At 42.7% G+C, this 17,841-nt stretch overlaps 1 protein-coding gene across 2 annotated transcripts; it reads left to right on the forward strand.

The window, feature by feature from the left end:
* Window positions 1-13,346: 13,346 nt before the first annotated feature.
* Window positions 13,347-15,657, forward strand: LOC136502631 (protein ENHANCED DOWNY MILDEW 2-like). 2 transcript variants are annotated; one of them, XM_066497881.1, is made up of 7 exons: window positions 13,347-13,430; window positions 13,536-13,739; window positions 14,145-14,191; window positions 14,343-14,649; window positions 14,785-15,032; window positions 15,113-15,205; window positions 15,315-15,657. In XM_066497881.1, exons 2-7 carry the CDS (start codon window positions 13,623-13,625, stop codon window positions 15,595-15,597), a joined length of 1,095 nt encoding a protein of 364 aa, XP_066353978.1. In that variant the 5' UTR covers window positions 13,347-13,430; window positions 13,536-13,622; the 3' UTR covers window positions 15,598-15,657. The 2 variants fall into 2 exon arrangements, with proteins under 2 accessions (XP_066353978.1, XP_066353979.1); XM_066497882.1 differs by having other exon boundaries at window positions 13,536-13,730.
* Window positions 15,658-17,841: the final 2,184 nt, after the last annotated feature.

Raw genomic sequence — 17,841 nt, forward strand, 5'->3', positions numbered from 1 at the left:
TGGCATAATAAATATTGATATTTTTGTATAAACTTAGTTAAAATAATGTGGCTTGGTACTATGCATATTACGCTAGAACTCTATTCCTTTTCTCGAGGAGGATGTAAAAGCTACATCTGTAGTTATCTCAGACGGAGGTAGTTTCTCGAAGACATTGGGGACGTATGTAAAAGCTACATCTATATCTCAGACGGAGGTAGTTTCTTGAAGACATTGGTTTGTGATGTTGGTAGGGATATAAATTCTCGTAGAAACGTTTCAGTTTCAGATTCTCTTAAAAAACGTTTCGAGTGATGAATCAAGATTACGTTGTGAAACCGTTTGGTTGGTAGGTTGGATTCTGATTAAAAAATATTTTTTAAAACAAATCATATAAATACAAATATTCTTCTAAAAATTTTAGAACTTTTTGTGGGCGAAGGACAACTTAAATACAATTTATTTTAATTTATTTCACTTAAAAAGAACTAACTAAAAGTTATTGTTGCTAATACAAAAGGGGGCCAAGAATCAGAATCACGCAAAACCAGCAAACATGTGTTTCTCCTTGCTAGGCATAAAAACGAGAAATGTTTCTAGTGATTCTCGAGTGAAACATTTCTCATCTAACATGTTTGGTAGTGATTCTACCGATTCTCGCAAGAATTCGAAACATTTCGAGTTGCCAAACAGGCCGAAGTATGTATATAACATTCTGTTTTGTGATGAAGTATGTACGTAGCATTCTTTTTTCTAACAGAGGGTATGTACAAGCTATCTCAGGTTATCATTATTTTTCACTTATGCACATCTTAATCTAAGAGTATGACATTTTTCTTCATGATCTGAACTTTGGCTTTACAATATATGCAATGTAAGTATGCACTCATGTTAATCCCTACTCGAGCTCCGCATAAGCCTTGTAGAAGTAGAAAGAAAAAAGAAGACAATACAATGCTATGTATTGGTAAAGAATTATACACTATTGAACGATTTGAGCATTTGAGGAGTACATGTGATCTATGCTTAGTTTGCTGAAAACTCTTCAAAAGTGGTCACAAAAGTGTCACAATTAAAGGAGACAAGCAAAGCATGAATGATTTTTGGTTCAAATAACTTAGTTCCACATGTACATGTTCTCTATTTGAATGTATGGGCAAAATGGAAGAAAACCAAGGTTGTGGCCCCAACTTGGGTGGGTTGGCCGACCCTCAAGTGTGGCACTTTGTTAACCTAGACGTGCCAACATGATGTGTTTGGCTTCTAGAGGCTGTGTGCAAAAGATGGGCCCGATTGGCCTTGGGAGCCTGACCCCTTATTTAGGCCACATGAGCTCAATACTGGTGTGCAGTGAGGAAACACACTCCCAAGTGCCCCAATTGTTGGATGCATAGTGTGTTTCCTCTAGACGGCATGTTGCATTTCACATGGATTGAAAGGACCACGATTTTTGGAGAATTCCATGTGGCCCCACCACTTCATACACTCACTAGAGGGAAGAAGCTAAGGAAGCCTCCCTTTGGTATCCAATCCAGCTTACATTTCTCTCACTGATGTCAATCCTCATCCATGCAAGGAAGCACATGTGCAATTGATCACTACCCTCCATCTTATGGCGGTTTAATCCAATGTGAGAGGATGGAGGTCACCTAGATCCATGGGCCAACCTCCAACCACTATAAATAGAGGGGCACCCATTCACTCTCAAGTCATGACTACAAAGGAGGTGCTACACATTCTATACATAGTCTTACACATTCTGGTAAGTTGATATCTAATTTGTTCACGGTTACATTCGCTTTACTTTTGTAGAAGTGCTCTAGCCTCGCTAATGAAACTTAGTGGCACAGGGTTAGAGTTGTGAGTTATAGTGTAGACATGGTGTCTAGACTTTTATCTTGTCTGTGTATGCTGCTTGGCGCATAGATTGTTTATAGCAGCCAGTAGGTGGTGACAACCCTATAAATCTTATCTCTGTATTCCATCACACATTGTTAGGAAAGTTGTTAAAATTATAGGCCCACCTGGAAGGTCCTTGTTTGGTTTTGGTAATTGAGTGACAACCTAGGTGGACTAATATGTGTTTATGTTAGATACACAAGTGATTAGTTTCTAGGTACACTGGTGTGAACAACACATGGCATGGAGGTGAAAATGGCTTGGAGATGTTGCAAAGCTCACACATGTGATGAAGGAGCTCATTGCATATGAGACATGACATGGAGTCATGTGACTTGGTGGAGAAGATCAAGATGAGGCTTGGCTTGAGGACCGGTTGCAAGTGTGAAGGACAAATCGGAGGTTTTGAAGTGATAAACCGCGTGGCGGGGAAGCTTGAGCAAAGACTTGGCGCCGATGGACCGAAGCAATGGTGAAGAGCAAGTGAGGTCAAGATCGATGAACCAATAAGGTCACGTGATGATATGAAGTGGATCATGCCATTTGTTAATCAAGGTTGGTGCATGTGTTGCATCAACATTGGAGGAGATGAAATGGAATGTGCATGGCAAAGGTATATTTTTAGGGCATTTTGTTTCACCGGTCAAAGGTTGTGTAGAGAAGTGCATGACCAGATTTAGGATAGATGGTCGTACTATCAAGGGGGGCAAACTTGTTTGCATATCGGTCATCTAGTGCCACTCGAGTGATCTAACTTTGCATGCGTTGCTAGGATCGAGGGACGTGGTGAAAAGAGTAATAATTCTTTGAAAAATGTTTGTGAAATTGCTAACACACTTGCACATGGTGATGTACACCTTGGTGGTGTTGGCACATTTACAAAGGAGAAGAAGTTGGAAGTGAGGAGGCGTATGTGGTGGGTGTTTGATGACACCTGTGATGGCACACAGAGACAAACCCGCAAGCACACGGGTATTGAAGTAGTTTTCACCCAGAGTATTATTGAGTATCGTACCCATAGGGAAACGTGTGTGTTGTCTAAACACTAGTTCGTCCAGGGATAGCAATCAAGGTATAAGTATGAGTAGAGAGGATTCCTATGGTTATGACCCTATGCAAAGCAAGGCTTATGATTCTAGTGTTCACTTTGGGACACTGCTTAGACTGGTAAAGCACCACTAATAGATAACTCTGTCGACACGACTATGGTCCTACTAATTTAAGAACCTGCTCAATTCGAAGTGGACTATAGAGGATAGATGGGGCTATCACCACCCACTACTACCACACAACCAGAGAGCAGGGATCAAACATAGGTAGCCGATAGACTAAGCACCATGCTTATGCTAACGATTACTACTCTAATCTAGCTAGCAAGAACTAGAGTACTCAAAAGAACTATGAACTCATGAACAAAAGAGCACAATACTTATTTTAAATAGAAATCAGTTACTAGAAATATCTCAGATGTAGACTTGGAGAAGCCTAGATCCGCCAGAGTACAAGCCGTAGAGGTAGCACCGATAAGCTGGTACTTTCTCCATACTCTTCCCTCACTCTCTAACTCACTATTTTCTAGATACAATAAGAGTAGAGCCTACTAGAGGACTAATCTCTCTTGAATGCGATCATCTGATTCTAAGATGAGGATGATCCAGGGGGGTATGGGTGGACTTATATAGGGGGAACCAGGGGTCCATCATCAAATCTGAGCCCTCAGATCAAACCGACCTTAAGCAACGGTGTAAGATTGATCCATAGAGGCGGTGGAGAACTGAATGTTGAAGCGGAGGCTGACCCATGGGTCCCATAGGCCAGCCGACCCCACATGGCAACCCCTCAGGTCTCTATCAATTTGAGAAAAAATCTTTTATAAAACGATGATAGAACCCCGTATGACCAAGAAAACTTCATACCCCTTAGATGTTTGTAGGAGGAGGTAGCTATTCTATTACTTCTATCTTAGCTCGATCTACCTCAATCCCAAGTTTGGACACTAAGTGTCCCAGCACTATGCCTTCTCTGACCATAAAGTGATATTTTTCCCAATTAAGGACTAAATGCTTTTTCTTACATCTTTGCAAAACTTTGTCTAAATTTTCTAAGCAATCATTGAAAGTTTTTCCATAAACAGTAAAATCATCCATAAAAACTTCCATGATTTCTTCAATCATATTAGAAAATATAGACATCATGCATCTTTGAAAAGAAGCTGGAGCATTACATAGTCAAAAAGACATTCTATGATAAGCATAAGCTCCATATGAACATGTAAAGGTAGTTTTGCTTTGGTCATCAGGATGGATCGGGATTTGATGGTAACCTGAATACCCATCAAGGAAATAGAAGAAAGAATGTTTTGCAAGCCAGTTCCAACATCTCATCAATGAAGGGTAACATGGCAGTGATCTTTCTTTGTTGCCTTGTTAAGTTTTTGGTTATCAATGCATATCCGCCATCGTGTGACTGTTCGTTGTGGGATTAATTCATTTTTTTTTCATTTTTACCATAGTCATGCCCCCTTACTTTGGTATAACTTGTACCGGGCTTACCCACACACTATAAGGCACGAGATAGATTATCCCTGTGTGCAAAAGTTTCAAAACCTATTTCTTGACAACTTCTCTCATCGCATTGTTAAGTCTACGTTGGGGATCCCTAGAAGGTGTATATGCTGGATCTATGGGAATGCAATGGGTGCAAAGGGCAGGACTAATTCCCTTGAGGTCTTTGAGTGAGTAGCCAAAAGCAGAGCGATGCTTTTCTAAAATGGTAAGGAGCAAGAGGGTCTCGTCCTTAGAGAGTTTATCGCTAATAATCATAGGAGACTCCCTATCAGTTGTTTAGAAAAGCGTATTTCAAACCTGAAGGAAGGAGTTTGAGCATAATTGGGGGGTTTTGGTGGCTCTTGAGTTTCATCCAAAGGGAAAGGATCTCGTGGTTCTTCTTCTTCTTGGATGAAATCTTGGGTGTCTTCTTCGAGATCTTTGTCGAAGGCTTCCAGGAGAGATGCTGCCATAATCTCTTCCACTAGATCTTGCTCGGGACTCATCTCTGTCTTAACATGTAACGAGCGAGTAATGGGAATAGAAAGGTTTATGCTTTTCTCGAGACTTACATTTATACTCCCCTTTCTTCCTTCATATGGGAGTCTCTCTATTGGATGCCCTATTAAAAGGTCGAACTCTCAAATATCGAAAACATAAAAACTAAGATACACCTTGGTTTGGTCTACTTTGATAGGGATGAGGTGAAAAATTCCTTCACTAGGAAGGATTTGCCCTAAGAGACTTTTTAATAGTTTGGTTGTTGGAGTTAAGTGTATATTTTCAGGAAGGGTATGTGCAAAAGATTTAGACATAAAATTTACTCCTACAACTAGATTATAACAAGCATTGAAGGAGGTTTTACAAATCTAATAACGAATGGAGATAGAGGTTGAATCTAAACGAATAACTTCAGGAGAAAGCTTGGATTCTCCCAACCACTCATTGCTTATGATTGTTGTCAACTCCTTCACAGTCTTTTTAAGGAACTTCTCTTTGGTTGGGTCAGGAAGATGCTGGTTAGGTGCTGGTGGTGCCGAATATTTCCTTATTGCATAATAATTCGAGGTGTTTCCAAAGTCAGAGAAAAGATCTTCCTCGAATTCAAACATATTTTTCCAAAGGTGGACTTTCTTCCTCCTTCGGTGGTTTGGGAACTTGGAGGACTGTTGAGGCTTCAAGTGGAGTAGCTAAAGGTTCGGGCTCAACTATCAAAGGTTCTACTTCAGGAGTTTTCTCAACTACATCTTCTAGGCTATCGTCATGAACCCTGGTGTAGGGGGTGTTATCTAGGATTTTTCTAAGGATTTTCTCCCTTCACTAGCAGAACAATGTAGGAAGGCACCTCCAGAAGCTATATCAAGAAACTATGCTGGTCTCCCCACTAAGACCCATATAAAAGTGTTGTAAAAGCGTAGGGTCTTGAATGGCATGGTCGGGGCCAGAATTGACTAGGTCATTAAAACACGCCCATGACGCACCAATAGATTCTTTTTCTTTCTGTTTAAAAGATAGAACCTCTATTCAAAGGCTAAGCACTCTAGAGATGGGAAAGAAAGATAAGCAAAAGCTAGAGCATAAGGCTTCCCAATCTCTTACTACACTCCCTACGGTTTGGGTATACCAGTGTTTAGCTGTTCCCAGTCAAGGAGAATGGAAATAGCTTCTACTTTAAGGTTTCATGTGACATGCCTACGATATGCAAGCATGCACAAGTTTGCTCAAACTCTCATAGGTGGGTATATGTATTTTCATTGCCTTCTCCTGAGAATGATTGTTCCTAGGACCATATTTATTAAACACGGACGTAACTCATAGCCAGGTGTAAGGATAGGTTTTGAAGATTCCGGTGGCTCTAGTTGGACGCCCGTGGGAGCAGTGAATTGATTAATAGGCATGATGTTATCCATGCTTAAAAAGAAATAAAAGATACCTGTGGTGGCAGACAGACAAAATCCGTAAGCGCATGGGTACCGAAGTAGTTTTCACTCAGAGTATTATCGAGTATTGTATCTACAGGGAAACGTGTGTGTGTTGTCTAAATACTAGTTTGTCTAGGGATAGCAATCAAGGTATAAGTATGAGAAGAGAGGATTCTTATGGTTATGACCCTATGCAAAGTAAGGCTTATGATTCTAGTGTTCACTTCGAGATGTCGCTTAGACGGTAAAGCACCACTAATAGATAACTTTGCTGGCACGACTACAGTCCCACTAATTTAAGAACCTGCTCAATTCAGAGTGGACTATAAAGGATAGATGGGGCTATCATCACCCACTACTACCACACAACTAGGGAGCAGGGAGCAAACACAGGTAGCCAATAGCCTAAGCACCATGCTTATGCTAACGATTACTACTCTAATCCAGCTAGCAAGAACTAGAGTACTCAAAAGAACTATAAACCCGTGAACAAAAGAGCACAATACTTATTTTAAATAGAAATTAGTTACTAGAAATATCTCAGATGCAGACTTGGTGAAGCCTGGATCCACCAAAGTACAAGCCGTAGAGGTAGCACCGACAAGCCAGTACTTTCTCCATACTCTTCCCTCACTCTCTAACTCACTATTTTCTAGGTACAATAAGAGTAGAGCCTACTAGAGGACTAATCTCTCTTGAATGCGATCATCTGATCCTGAGATAAGAATGATCCCCCTCGGATCATTCTTATATAGTGGAACCAGGGGTCTATCATCAAATTTGAGCCCTCGGATCGAACCGACCTTAAGCAATGGTGTAAGATTGATCCATAGAGGCGGTGAGAACCGACGTTGAAGCGAAGGCTGATCCATGGGTCCCACAGGCCGGCCGTGGCAGCCCCTCGGTCTTTGTTGCAGTGGTTTGCCTTCTGGAGTGTTCTGAAGTCTTTCCAAGTCGGTTTCATCGTGGATCAATATGATTTAATCCGACGATTGGTCCACCTTGACGGTTTTCTGAATAAACTCTACTAAAAAAACAGAGTCACCAAAACTTGTGGAATTTATTAGTTTAAACCCCTAGATCTATGTTTGGTGATGGAATTAAGTATATATACAGGTTATATTCATGGTTTATGATTGATGTTAACAACTGTCAACAGTGTTGGCAGTCCTTAACCCATATTTCTAACTGCCAACTTTCATAAAAATATGCTCAAATGAACACTAAACTTAGAACTAGGGATTATAACTAACAAGTTCCACAAGGTTTGGTGATTTATCATTTGCAGGAGGACATGCCGGAATGCCAACAAAAATATGCTTAAAGTACACAAGAAAAACAACAAAACAATCATCCAACATGGGCACAAGGGGGAGAAGGCCCACTACCAGCAAATCAGGGCCCAAACCAGGTGGAGAACAAGGGCAAACCCAAGTCAAAACAACTCAACTCAGCTCCAAACTCCCTGGGCCAAGTCTAGAAGATAATAGGAGGCCACCCAATGAAGTTGGGCCAGTTTGGACCTGGCCAGGTTGTGGCCGCACCCCCCAGCTGGCCCATTTGGCCCAAACTTTCACTGCTATAGATTGATTTTTCACTTTGGCCACTTTCACTGCCATAGCGATAGAAGCGATGGTGTGATACTTCCACCATCGGTTGGACCGATAGGGAGGCCTCGTAAGGAATGAAACCGATAGTTGAAAACCATCAATGTGGCGGTGGTAGTGGGGTTGAATTCTATCGTCGTTTGGAACGCCGAGCCGACTGAGATACGTGTTATGGCCACCGCACCTACATGATCGTTTGGTGTACCGGCGGTAAATATTGATGGTGAGTAAATGAGAGTGTGTCCCAACACCCAACGATGTACCAACACCCCCACTAGCCCACTCTACATACTCTTCAAGCCCGCTACCCTCTGAAACCACCCGTCTTCCATGTTCATCCCATTCTTCCATCAGACTAGAACCATGTCAGCGGATTGTTTTTTTTAAGTTTCCTAGCTATGACTCGTCCTCCGACGAGGATGAGGTCCAGCATCACTCATCGTTTGAGGAGGCCTCCAGGGATTACATGGATCCTAATTTGATTCTTGACAGGAGCTCTGACACCGAGGAGGAGGAGGACACCGAGGAGGAGGACGATGACAACGACGAGCCCGAGGACGATGACGTCGACGAATGATGACGAGCCTCCTCCCAAGCGACCAAGGCGACCATCTCCTCACTCTGAGAGGATTATTTTTAGGTGTATTATCTTTGTGGATGAGTACAACCACTCATTGGAAATGTATCTATATATTTTATAAATTAATAAACAAAAATTCTCGTCTAACCAATGCTTCTTTCTTTTGCTATCATCGCTCTTAGTGTTATGTCATGTTGTTGGACCGAAGTTTTTAGTGGCCTATAAACTATTTTGTTCAAAATGTTTAGAAATAGAGCAAATTGATGATAATTTCGTTACAAATCTATCAACTTAGGCCCTGTTTGGATCCCTCTAGTTTTTCATAGTTTTTAAGAATCTGGCTTTGTAAACTGGGTGGGATCTAAATAGGCTAGTTTTTCAGAATTCGAAATTGGTCCATACAGGGTCATAACAGACCAGTGTTTGATGGGCCATGCTGCTCACACTTCCGTATGACCCCTATGCCAGATATAACGACATTTGGTGCGATGTCCATTCTTTCCAATGCCGAAAGCCAGCGGTAAAGAGTATTTCCCCATCGGATTGCATATCCAGGCGGTGGTAAAGGCTAGTTTCCACCGTGGGGTTGATGGCGTTGGTTGCCTTACTTAAAGCTATCCTGCTGCCATAGCCATACCCAAAGCGAATCCCATTGTTCCCCTTTCCTCGACCATTGCTAGTTCCCCGATATCTATTGAAGGCTATGTCCGAATCGAAGCCAGGCTCATCACTTAACCGATGCGTGGTCCACAAAAGTTTCTTCATAGATTCAACTACTTGATTCTTGCTATTATGCTTATGACTGTGTTATTGATGTTCTTGCTCAATGGGACCTCCACGTTCATTTTTTATTTCTTCATGCTATAAGATTTGCCTTTGTTGTACATAGATGGATCATGGATGGATGTATATGAATCATAGTTCAGTTACATTCATGCAAGGCCTTGACACGTTTATCAATGCCATGAATACTTACATGGAGCATAATGTTGAGGCTCTTGGTTTCATAAACTGCCCATGTAGGGATTGCAAAAATCGTAAGCAGTGGGATAGCATGGAGCTGATCAGGGGTCATCTGCTTTGTAGGGGTTTCATGCCAAACTATATGGTTTGGACAAAACATGGGGGAGAAGGCGAGAACCCACCTGACGAACAAGCTTCAACGGGTATATAGAATCACAACAGGGATGCAAATGTAGGTGAAATAGGGCACACGTGAACGAGAATGAGACGGTCCTAGAGACTGTGAATGAAGGTGTCAAAGAAACCTTCACCACCCGGGGAACGAGAGTTTGGCATATAATGAAGTGGTAGATGCTCTAGACCAGATGATTTATGCTAGGAAGCCATATTTCCTTGATGAAAAAACCAAAAGAAGTTGGAGGAGATGAGGAAGCATGCAAAAACTCCGCTATACAATGGTTCAACTATGACTAAGGCTGGGCAAAAATAACCGAGAACCAAAAACCAAACCGAAAGAACTGGAACCGAAACCGAAAGAACTAGAACCGAAAGTTTCGGTTAGCTGTTCGGTTCTCAGTTCTTAGGAACCAAATTAACTGATCAAATTTCGGCTCCTGGGCTCGGTTAACCGAAATAACCGAAGGAACCGAAATTCACAAATAAGCCCAATAAACCTTACAACCTAGGCCTAATACCAACTTAACCCTAGACATAAAAGGTGGATGACACCCCCTCAAAGCATCACACCCTCACATTTTTTAAAATCTCGGCATTGTGCTTTTTTAAAAATCTTTTTTTCCTATTTTTTCTATTCTTTTTTTGCTGCTTGTGTAAATCCTCGGTTAGTTCGGTCGGAACCTGGAACCGAACCAAACTAACCGAAACCAATTTTGCTCGGTTCCAAGATTTGCGAAGAACCGACCAGTTCCTATTTGTAGAGAACCGAATTTATGTCATAAACCGAAGAACCAAACCGATCAGTTTCGGTTAACCGAACGCCCAGGCCTAACTGTGACAAAGTTGGAAGCTAATATTTTGCTTCTAGAGATGAAAGCAAGGAATAAAATGTCAAACACTAGGTTCAATGTTGTCTTATCCCTACTGCAGAAGTTTGTTCCAAGATCGAATGAGTTACCTCAGAACACGTATGAGGCCAAGCAAATGATCTGCCCATTGGGACTCGAAGTACAGAAAATACATGCTTGTCCCAATGACTGCATATTGTTTCGCGGAGATTTCAAAGATTTGGATTCATGTCCTCGGTGCCATGCCTCACGATACAAAACTGGCAATGATGCCATGATGCAAGCTGGCCGTGAGAAAAGACCGACCTCGAAGGTGATGTGGTGTTTCCCTATAATTCCTCATTTGAAGCGTTTGTTTGCCACAACAAAGATAGCCAAACTGATGAGGTGGCATGCGGAAGTTCGAGTGAATGATAAAAAGTTGCGGCACCAGGCTGATGGCGCCCAGTGGAGAACTATTAATCACAGTTGTAAGCGGGCATTTTCCAATGAAATAAGGAATATAAGGTTTGGTTTGAGCACAAATCTTTAGCGTGTCGTCCCTACTTCTCTGCTCCATCTGGATCTAAGGTAACTCTACTGGATCTGCTCCTTCACCGGATTCTATATTCCTTTGTATTGCTCTCTCGTGCTCTCTTCTCCTTCACCTTTAACCTAGCTACAGTAATTTTCTTGGATCTACAGATGAAAATGCATCTTCTCGTTTTGGAGTTTGTGGCCTTTTATCTCCGTGGAGTGTAGCTTGTGAGCCTTATTGTCCTCAGTATTGGTTCACCGAATCAGTACTTGGTGAACAAAGTCGATGAGCTAAATGAAAGTGTACCAATAGATGTGGACGGGGTTGTAGTGGTCAAGGCTTGGGATGACATGAAGATTGACAACGATCCCATGGGGGTCGACAACGATCTGCAGGATCTTATGGAGATTCACAATAATCCCATGGAGGTTGACTAGGATCTACATGGAGAATAATTAATTATACAACCAATGATGTACATATGAAGGCCTTTTAACTTTTGTATAGTGTCGGCCTAATTAGTATCTGTATTTTAGCTTTCGGCAAGCTTGTCAGTTTGGTAGTGTCGACCTAATTATTCAGTATGAATGTATGGAACTTAAGTTGGATTCCTTTCAATTCGAGAGTACTGGGATTGTGCTTTCCTTATGTTTTCTAAGTGCACAGTTTAGCTATCTTTCAATATAAATCTGTGTGCCTTATTATTTACCATCAAACTCAAGTTGGCTTCCTTTCAATCTGAGTACCGAAATTATGTTTTTCTTAGTTTTATAAGTGCGCAGTTTCACTTTTTTTCAATGCCAAACGTTAAAATTGTGTGCCTTACTGTTCATCACTGTATCATACGGAGGTCTCCGAGTGGTACTAGGAACCAACCGTTGGTGATGGTACTGTGCATTCACCGCCGCTTAGTTGCAGAATTTCCAATCCCGCATTTGAACCCTCCTGCGCGGAACTGATGAAAGTTCAATTCCCGCATGTCGTAAAAGTTACGCAAAGAGCAAGCAACCCCTATCCCAACACCCCCACCCCCATCGCCCCCTCTCCCCCCACACACATAGCTTTTCTTGTCCTCATTGCTGTTGTTCGTCATCGCCGCTCCTGCTCACCACCACTGCTCAGCTCTTGCTCCGCACCAGTGCACATCTGAAAGCTCTAGTTTGGTTTTGGGAAATTGATGAAACCCTAAGTGCTAACCTACTTGCTTTAGTGATTATGAGATAGGTAACACATTTCAAGTGATGTAGCAAATAGAGAAGATCATGGTAATGGTGGAGTGGCCATGGTGATCAAGTGCTCGGACTTGGAAAAGAAGAAAGAGAAAAATAAAATGGGCTCAAGCAAAGGTGAAATTCATAGGGTCATTATGTTTTGGTAATCAAGACACCTAGTGGGTGTAATCACATTTAGGATAGATAGCCGTACTATTAAGAGGGGTGAAACTCGTATCGAAATGCGGTTATCAAAGTGCCACTAGATGTTTTAACTTATTGCATATGCATTTAGATCTAGTGAAGATCTAACATCCTTGAAAATGTTTGTTAAAATATGCTAACACATGTGCAAAAGATGATACACTTAGTGGTTGGCATATTTAAGCAATGGTGGCAAAGTTGGAGAAGAGGAGGTGCTATTTTGCATTGACCGGACGCTGGTCACGAACTGACCGGACTCGGCGCTAGGTGCGTCCGGTGAGTGGCTTAGAGGGGCGTAGCTCGGTCTTTAGTTCGGACGCTGAACAGTGTTTGTGACCGGACATGCAGGCCTGCGTCCGGTCACACATGACGTACGCTGACACATGCGAGTGCGTGTTGATGGTCGTTAACATTAATTATAAACCATAAACATAACCTGCATTTATACTTAATTCCATCACCAAATATAGGTATATGGATTTAAATTAATAAATTCCACGAGTTTTGGTAAATCTGTGTTTTCAGCAGGATTTATATTTATCCAGAAAACCGTCAAGGGGGACCTATTCGTTAAAGAAAATTACGAAATTTCGCCGCGTAAACAGCGTAAAAGATTCTAAAAGACTCTAAGAAGCTGTCCACCGAAGCAAACCCAAGGGGCTGCCATGTCAGGCGCAACTGGCTCGAGCGTCCGGACGCTGACGTTCGGATCGGACGTGCGGGCGCTAACAATTCCCCTATATATATTCAAAGTTGGTATGCACCGAGTTCTAACAGGAGGCGACTTGCGTAGTTGACGGCCATATATCGCGTTTTTCCTGAAATCCTGCCGCCGCCTCCCCTCTTACCGCGCGCGGTGCTCCAAACCATACCAGCAGCGTGTCCTGATCGCCGCCGCTGCCGCTGCCGCTGCCGCCGCCTGGAGTCCGGCAGGATCGGGTCCACCTGCATTGGTTGGTTCCCTAGCTCGTTCGTCGGTATGGAACGCCTGCTCCTTCCCTTGGATCAGTCGATCCGTCGTTCTGTATATCGGCTCGATTAGCCTCTCTTTCAGTCACCTGAACATCGTTGCCTCGGTGCAGGGACTCCGGAGATCCGACGAACATCTGCGGCATAGTTCCGACCACAGGAGACCGACCGAGCCCCGGCCTCCATTCTTGGACGAAACCATGGCTCGCAAAAAGGCAACCGTGGAGGAGCTCCGGAGGCTGAACAAGGCTCGTGAGTTCAAGCGAAAGAGAAACATGCTCAAGGCTGCAGGATTAGGAACGGACAAGGTTACTAGGGTTTATTACTTCTCTTTGTCATGTTTTAACAAGTTCTTTCAGCATGCCTTATGTGCCAGGATTTCGGCCCAAACCTGCAGAGAAAAAATTATGTTTAAAACTCCTGTTTGCGCCACATCTTTTTTCTATTGAAAATATGGGTGGCCCAAGCCCCAAAGAGGAGTTAATTTGGAGTATGATTTACTCAATATTTTTTAGTCTCGACCAAAACTTAGTCTGTTTATTGGCTACAAAAGTTGAAGCACGTCAAGATGGCCACATATACACGCCTTTTATTTGAAACTGCTTCTCAGATTTTCATGTTTATTGTCTTCTTCATAAGTTAACTATTCTTCTGTCCTTTTTTTGCTTGTGTGTGGTTATTATCTTTTTGACAAAGCTAGGATTAATTTGCTCTTGTTGCAGGGAGAGGATGTTTGTGCAATTTGTGACGATGGTGGTAATCTAACTTGGTAAGTGTTTATCCATTATAAAGTTTCACTGATGTATTTCCTCTCCTTTACTTGGATAAATATCATATATATTCAGAAGCAATGCGTAAACAAAATTCTAGTTCCGTTTCTGAATACTAATTAATATCCCTTTTCTGCTGGATGTTTTTAGCTGCGAAGGTTGTTGTCAGAGGTCTTTCCACCTTGATAACAAACATAATTGCATCAAAACACTTGGGCTAACTATAGAAGAGGCAAAGGTATGTCCTGTGTTTGAGTTGCCACGTTCTTTAAGTTTACTCTTTACTTTTGTATATATCTCTAATAAAATTAACAGAGTTGCTCCATGTTTCTCATTGATAATTCAGAACATAATCGAGAAGGAAGATTTTATATGCAAGAACTGCCAGTACAAGCAGCATCAGTGTTTCGTTTGTGGATCGTTGGGGTCTTCAGATGCCACATCATCACAACTTGAGGTAAATTTGGTCATGTTTATTTGCTGAAACCTAGTAACTTTTACTTCTGAAGAGGTGAAACAGAAGGTAAAAAAAAAAACAAAGGGAAATAATCCCTTTCCTTGATCTAATTCTGATTTCTGCATTGCTTGCCAGGTATTCCAATGTGAGCATGACGATTGTGCACGCTTTTACCACCCAAAATGTGTTGCTCAAATGCTATACCCAGATAGCCACCACAGGCAAGAGCTTTTTGAGCTCCACGTCGCTGCCGGAGAGGGATTCTCTTGTCCTATGCATGAATGTATTGTGTGCAAGGAAGTAGAGAATAAGACTGATAAGAGTATGCAGTTTGCTGTCTGCAGACGCTGCCCAACTGTTTACCACCGGAAGTGCTTGCCAAGGTCTGTTTCCCATGATATACATATACTTGGAGATGTATTCAGGAGACTTTTTCCTAACAGTTCGTATACCTTTTTTGCAGTGATATCCTTTTCAAACCGAAGAAGGGTCCCAAGGGTGCCATGCGAAGGGCGTGGAAGAACATGCTTCCGCATCGAATTTTGATATTCTGCATGTATGCTAATTTCCATACCTTCGTCACTCATATGCTTAATTACCCTTCTTCTCCCGTTACCTCTGTTTTGCCCTGCAGCGTTACTGAATTTTGTGAACCTTTTTTACAGGAAACATGAGATCGTAAGGAAACTACAAACTCCTGCAAGGAATCATATCATCTTTCCTGAAGCCAATGTGCTGAAAACGTTTCAAGCTGCACCCATGGAACAAGATATGCCTGACCAAAAAGAGGCACCTGACCACTCGTCGCCGGAGCAAATCCACTCGTCGCCTCCACCGGCTGCAAGCGACCAGAATCAGTGCTGCTGTTCTGGCCCTTTCGACTCATTTGCTCCAAGTTCCTTGTTCATGCATCCGCATCCAGGCTCCTGTGGTTGGCTCGATGACTGACTATACAACCTATCGTCTGCCCCTTATAGAGAGAGGACACCTGTTAGTGTTACAGGTCCATTTGCAAATAATTGCAAGTAGACAAGCTCGTGTTGGATTGGATGCGATAAAACCTGCATGTTGTTGATAGAAAAATAAGAAAATAGGCAAAATGATAAGCTTTCGTTTTGTTGTGTGATGGTATGTTTGAGTGTTAATTAAATAAAGTTTTATTAAGACACTTCAGATTTTTCCAAATCTAAAAATGCTAGGGCAAATCTCAAAATCTGACATAACACAAAAGTTTGGACTTAGTTTTGACCAAAAACAATTTCTTTCAAACTTCCAAAACTGAATCAAATTCTGTTCACAAAAAAAAAAAAAAAAACTGAATCAAATTCTGAAAAAGCTCGCAGACTTGGTCTTTTCTAACTCCTGTTTTTCAGCTGACACTTCAACGTTGGCAAGCCTAGTTCTCTTGTTTTTACCTAGTAACCGAGTTCGACGCCTCAAGCAAAGTTGTAGCATAACCTTAGTAGTTGGACTTGACTGCGGTTGGGAGACCTTTAGAGCAGGTTTTGACCAAATAAAAACTAAGGGCATGTTTGGATTTTCTCCTCTAAACTTTAGAACTAAAGCTCAAAAAAAATGATCTAAAGTTACCTCTAAATTTTAACCCACCTTACATTAGAGTTTTAAAGCTCAAAAGTGAGAGTGCTCTAAACCTTTTAGAGTTCTAATATTTAGAGGAGGGGGTCCAAATAGACCCAAGCCTCAAACGCCCTAAAACGTAAACTATCACCGTCGACCTAACTTAGGTCGACGGGCTGACAAACCCTTCATCCTGTAACTCTCCAACCGTTGCTCATTTAATCTCGATCCTTAGAGCAACTACAATGTTGCCAGAAAGTAGTTTTTATGAAATTTAATACAGGTGGCTGGAACATTGTGACAGTGGTCCATAAGAAAGAAATACTCAAAGATACCCATAGCAATATGGTCAGCCCATAAGACAATAAAAATGCTAGTTGCACTTTACATATGAGACAAGGAGCTATTGGCTTGTGCATGTAGCTGTGGGACCCAAGCCTTCAAGTCTAGATACATTGCGGCTTGTAGCTTAACTATAGACCCCTGTTACGGGACTCACCTATATAAACTGGTTGATCCAAATACATTGGGTTGCTCTTAGGGCGTCCACAATGGTACTAGCTATGTAGCTAGCTTATGTGGACGTGAGAGACAAAAACAAAGACTATTTTATACATTCTTATTTTTCAATATATTATTGGGCCCACATATTCCTCTATCATATTCTTAGACTACGTGAAATAAATTAGGTATTTGTTCATCACCGGTGACTACTCTCTTCTATTTTTTTCCTGGTCAGAATAGCTAGCCAAATACCTAGAGACGCCCTTAAACAGAAATCGTACATGCCCGTCCAAAACAGCATCATATGCAAAGCGCTCCGTCAGCTTCTCTGCGCGCGCCGCGATGTCGCCCGGCTTGGAAACGCCACCTGGTTGCGCATTCCCTGCCCGCCTCAACGCCGGTTGGCCGGAGCTCGCGTGCCGAGCTTGACGCGGCCTCGCGCCACCCGCCATCAGCCTCCCCTCGCGCGTCAATGCCTTGTCCTCGCTCTGTCTCGCGTTTGGTCACGTCAGTGCCCTACCCACCGTCCACCACAGTCAATGCCATCGAAGCCTTGCACGACCGAGCGTCGCAGCAACCCTCTGTCGTGCCTCTGCCTCGCTCCATCCCTGTGCAATGGCTTGAGTGCCCTGCCTCTCCTGAACCGTCGTGACGAACGCGACAGCATGTCTGCATGCCTTGTCCACCATTGACTCTCGCAGCTGCTCTGCGCCTCGCTCAGTCCCGAGACCGGCCATAAATGCTGGGCCCTTGTGGACGTCTCGCCGTGCTCTGGAAGTGAGCCCAAGCCCCTCACCGAGCCCAAGACCGGCTACAAGCGACCAGAATCAGTGCTGCTGTTGGGCCGGCCTAGACAGGGTGGCGCCTAGGCCGAGGTCGAGGGTCAGCTTGGCCGACATTCACAGCCTGAACTCCGAAAACATTCTCCTAGAAGTGCAAAGTTGCCCAAATCAAATCCAGTCGAAGTGAGATTTTGCATTAAGGTAGGGAGGGAGGCCAGGAAGGTATTCCTATAAGATCAGTTCAAACCATCCATCGAAATGGCAGGAAATCACCAAACCGTTCTCCGAATTAGGTTTTTCTTAAGAACAGGAAAACTCACCAAACTTG

This window comes from Miscanthus floridulus, chromosome 14 (assembly GCF_019320115.1).
Source record: "Miscanthus floridulus cultivar M001 chromosome 14, ASM1932011v1, whole genome shotgun sequence".
NCBI lineage: Eukaryota > Viridiplantae > Streptophyta > Magnoliopsida > Poales > Poaceae > Miscanthus > Miscanthus floridulus.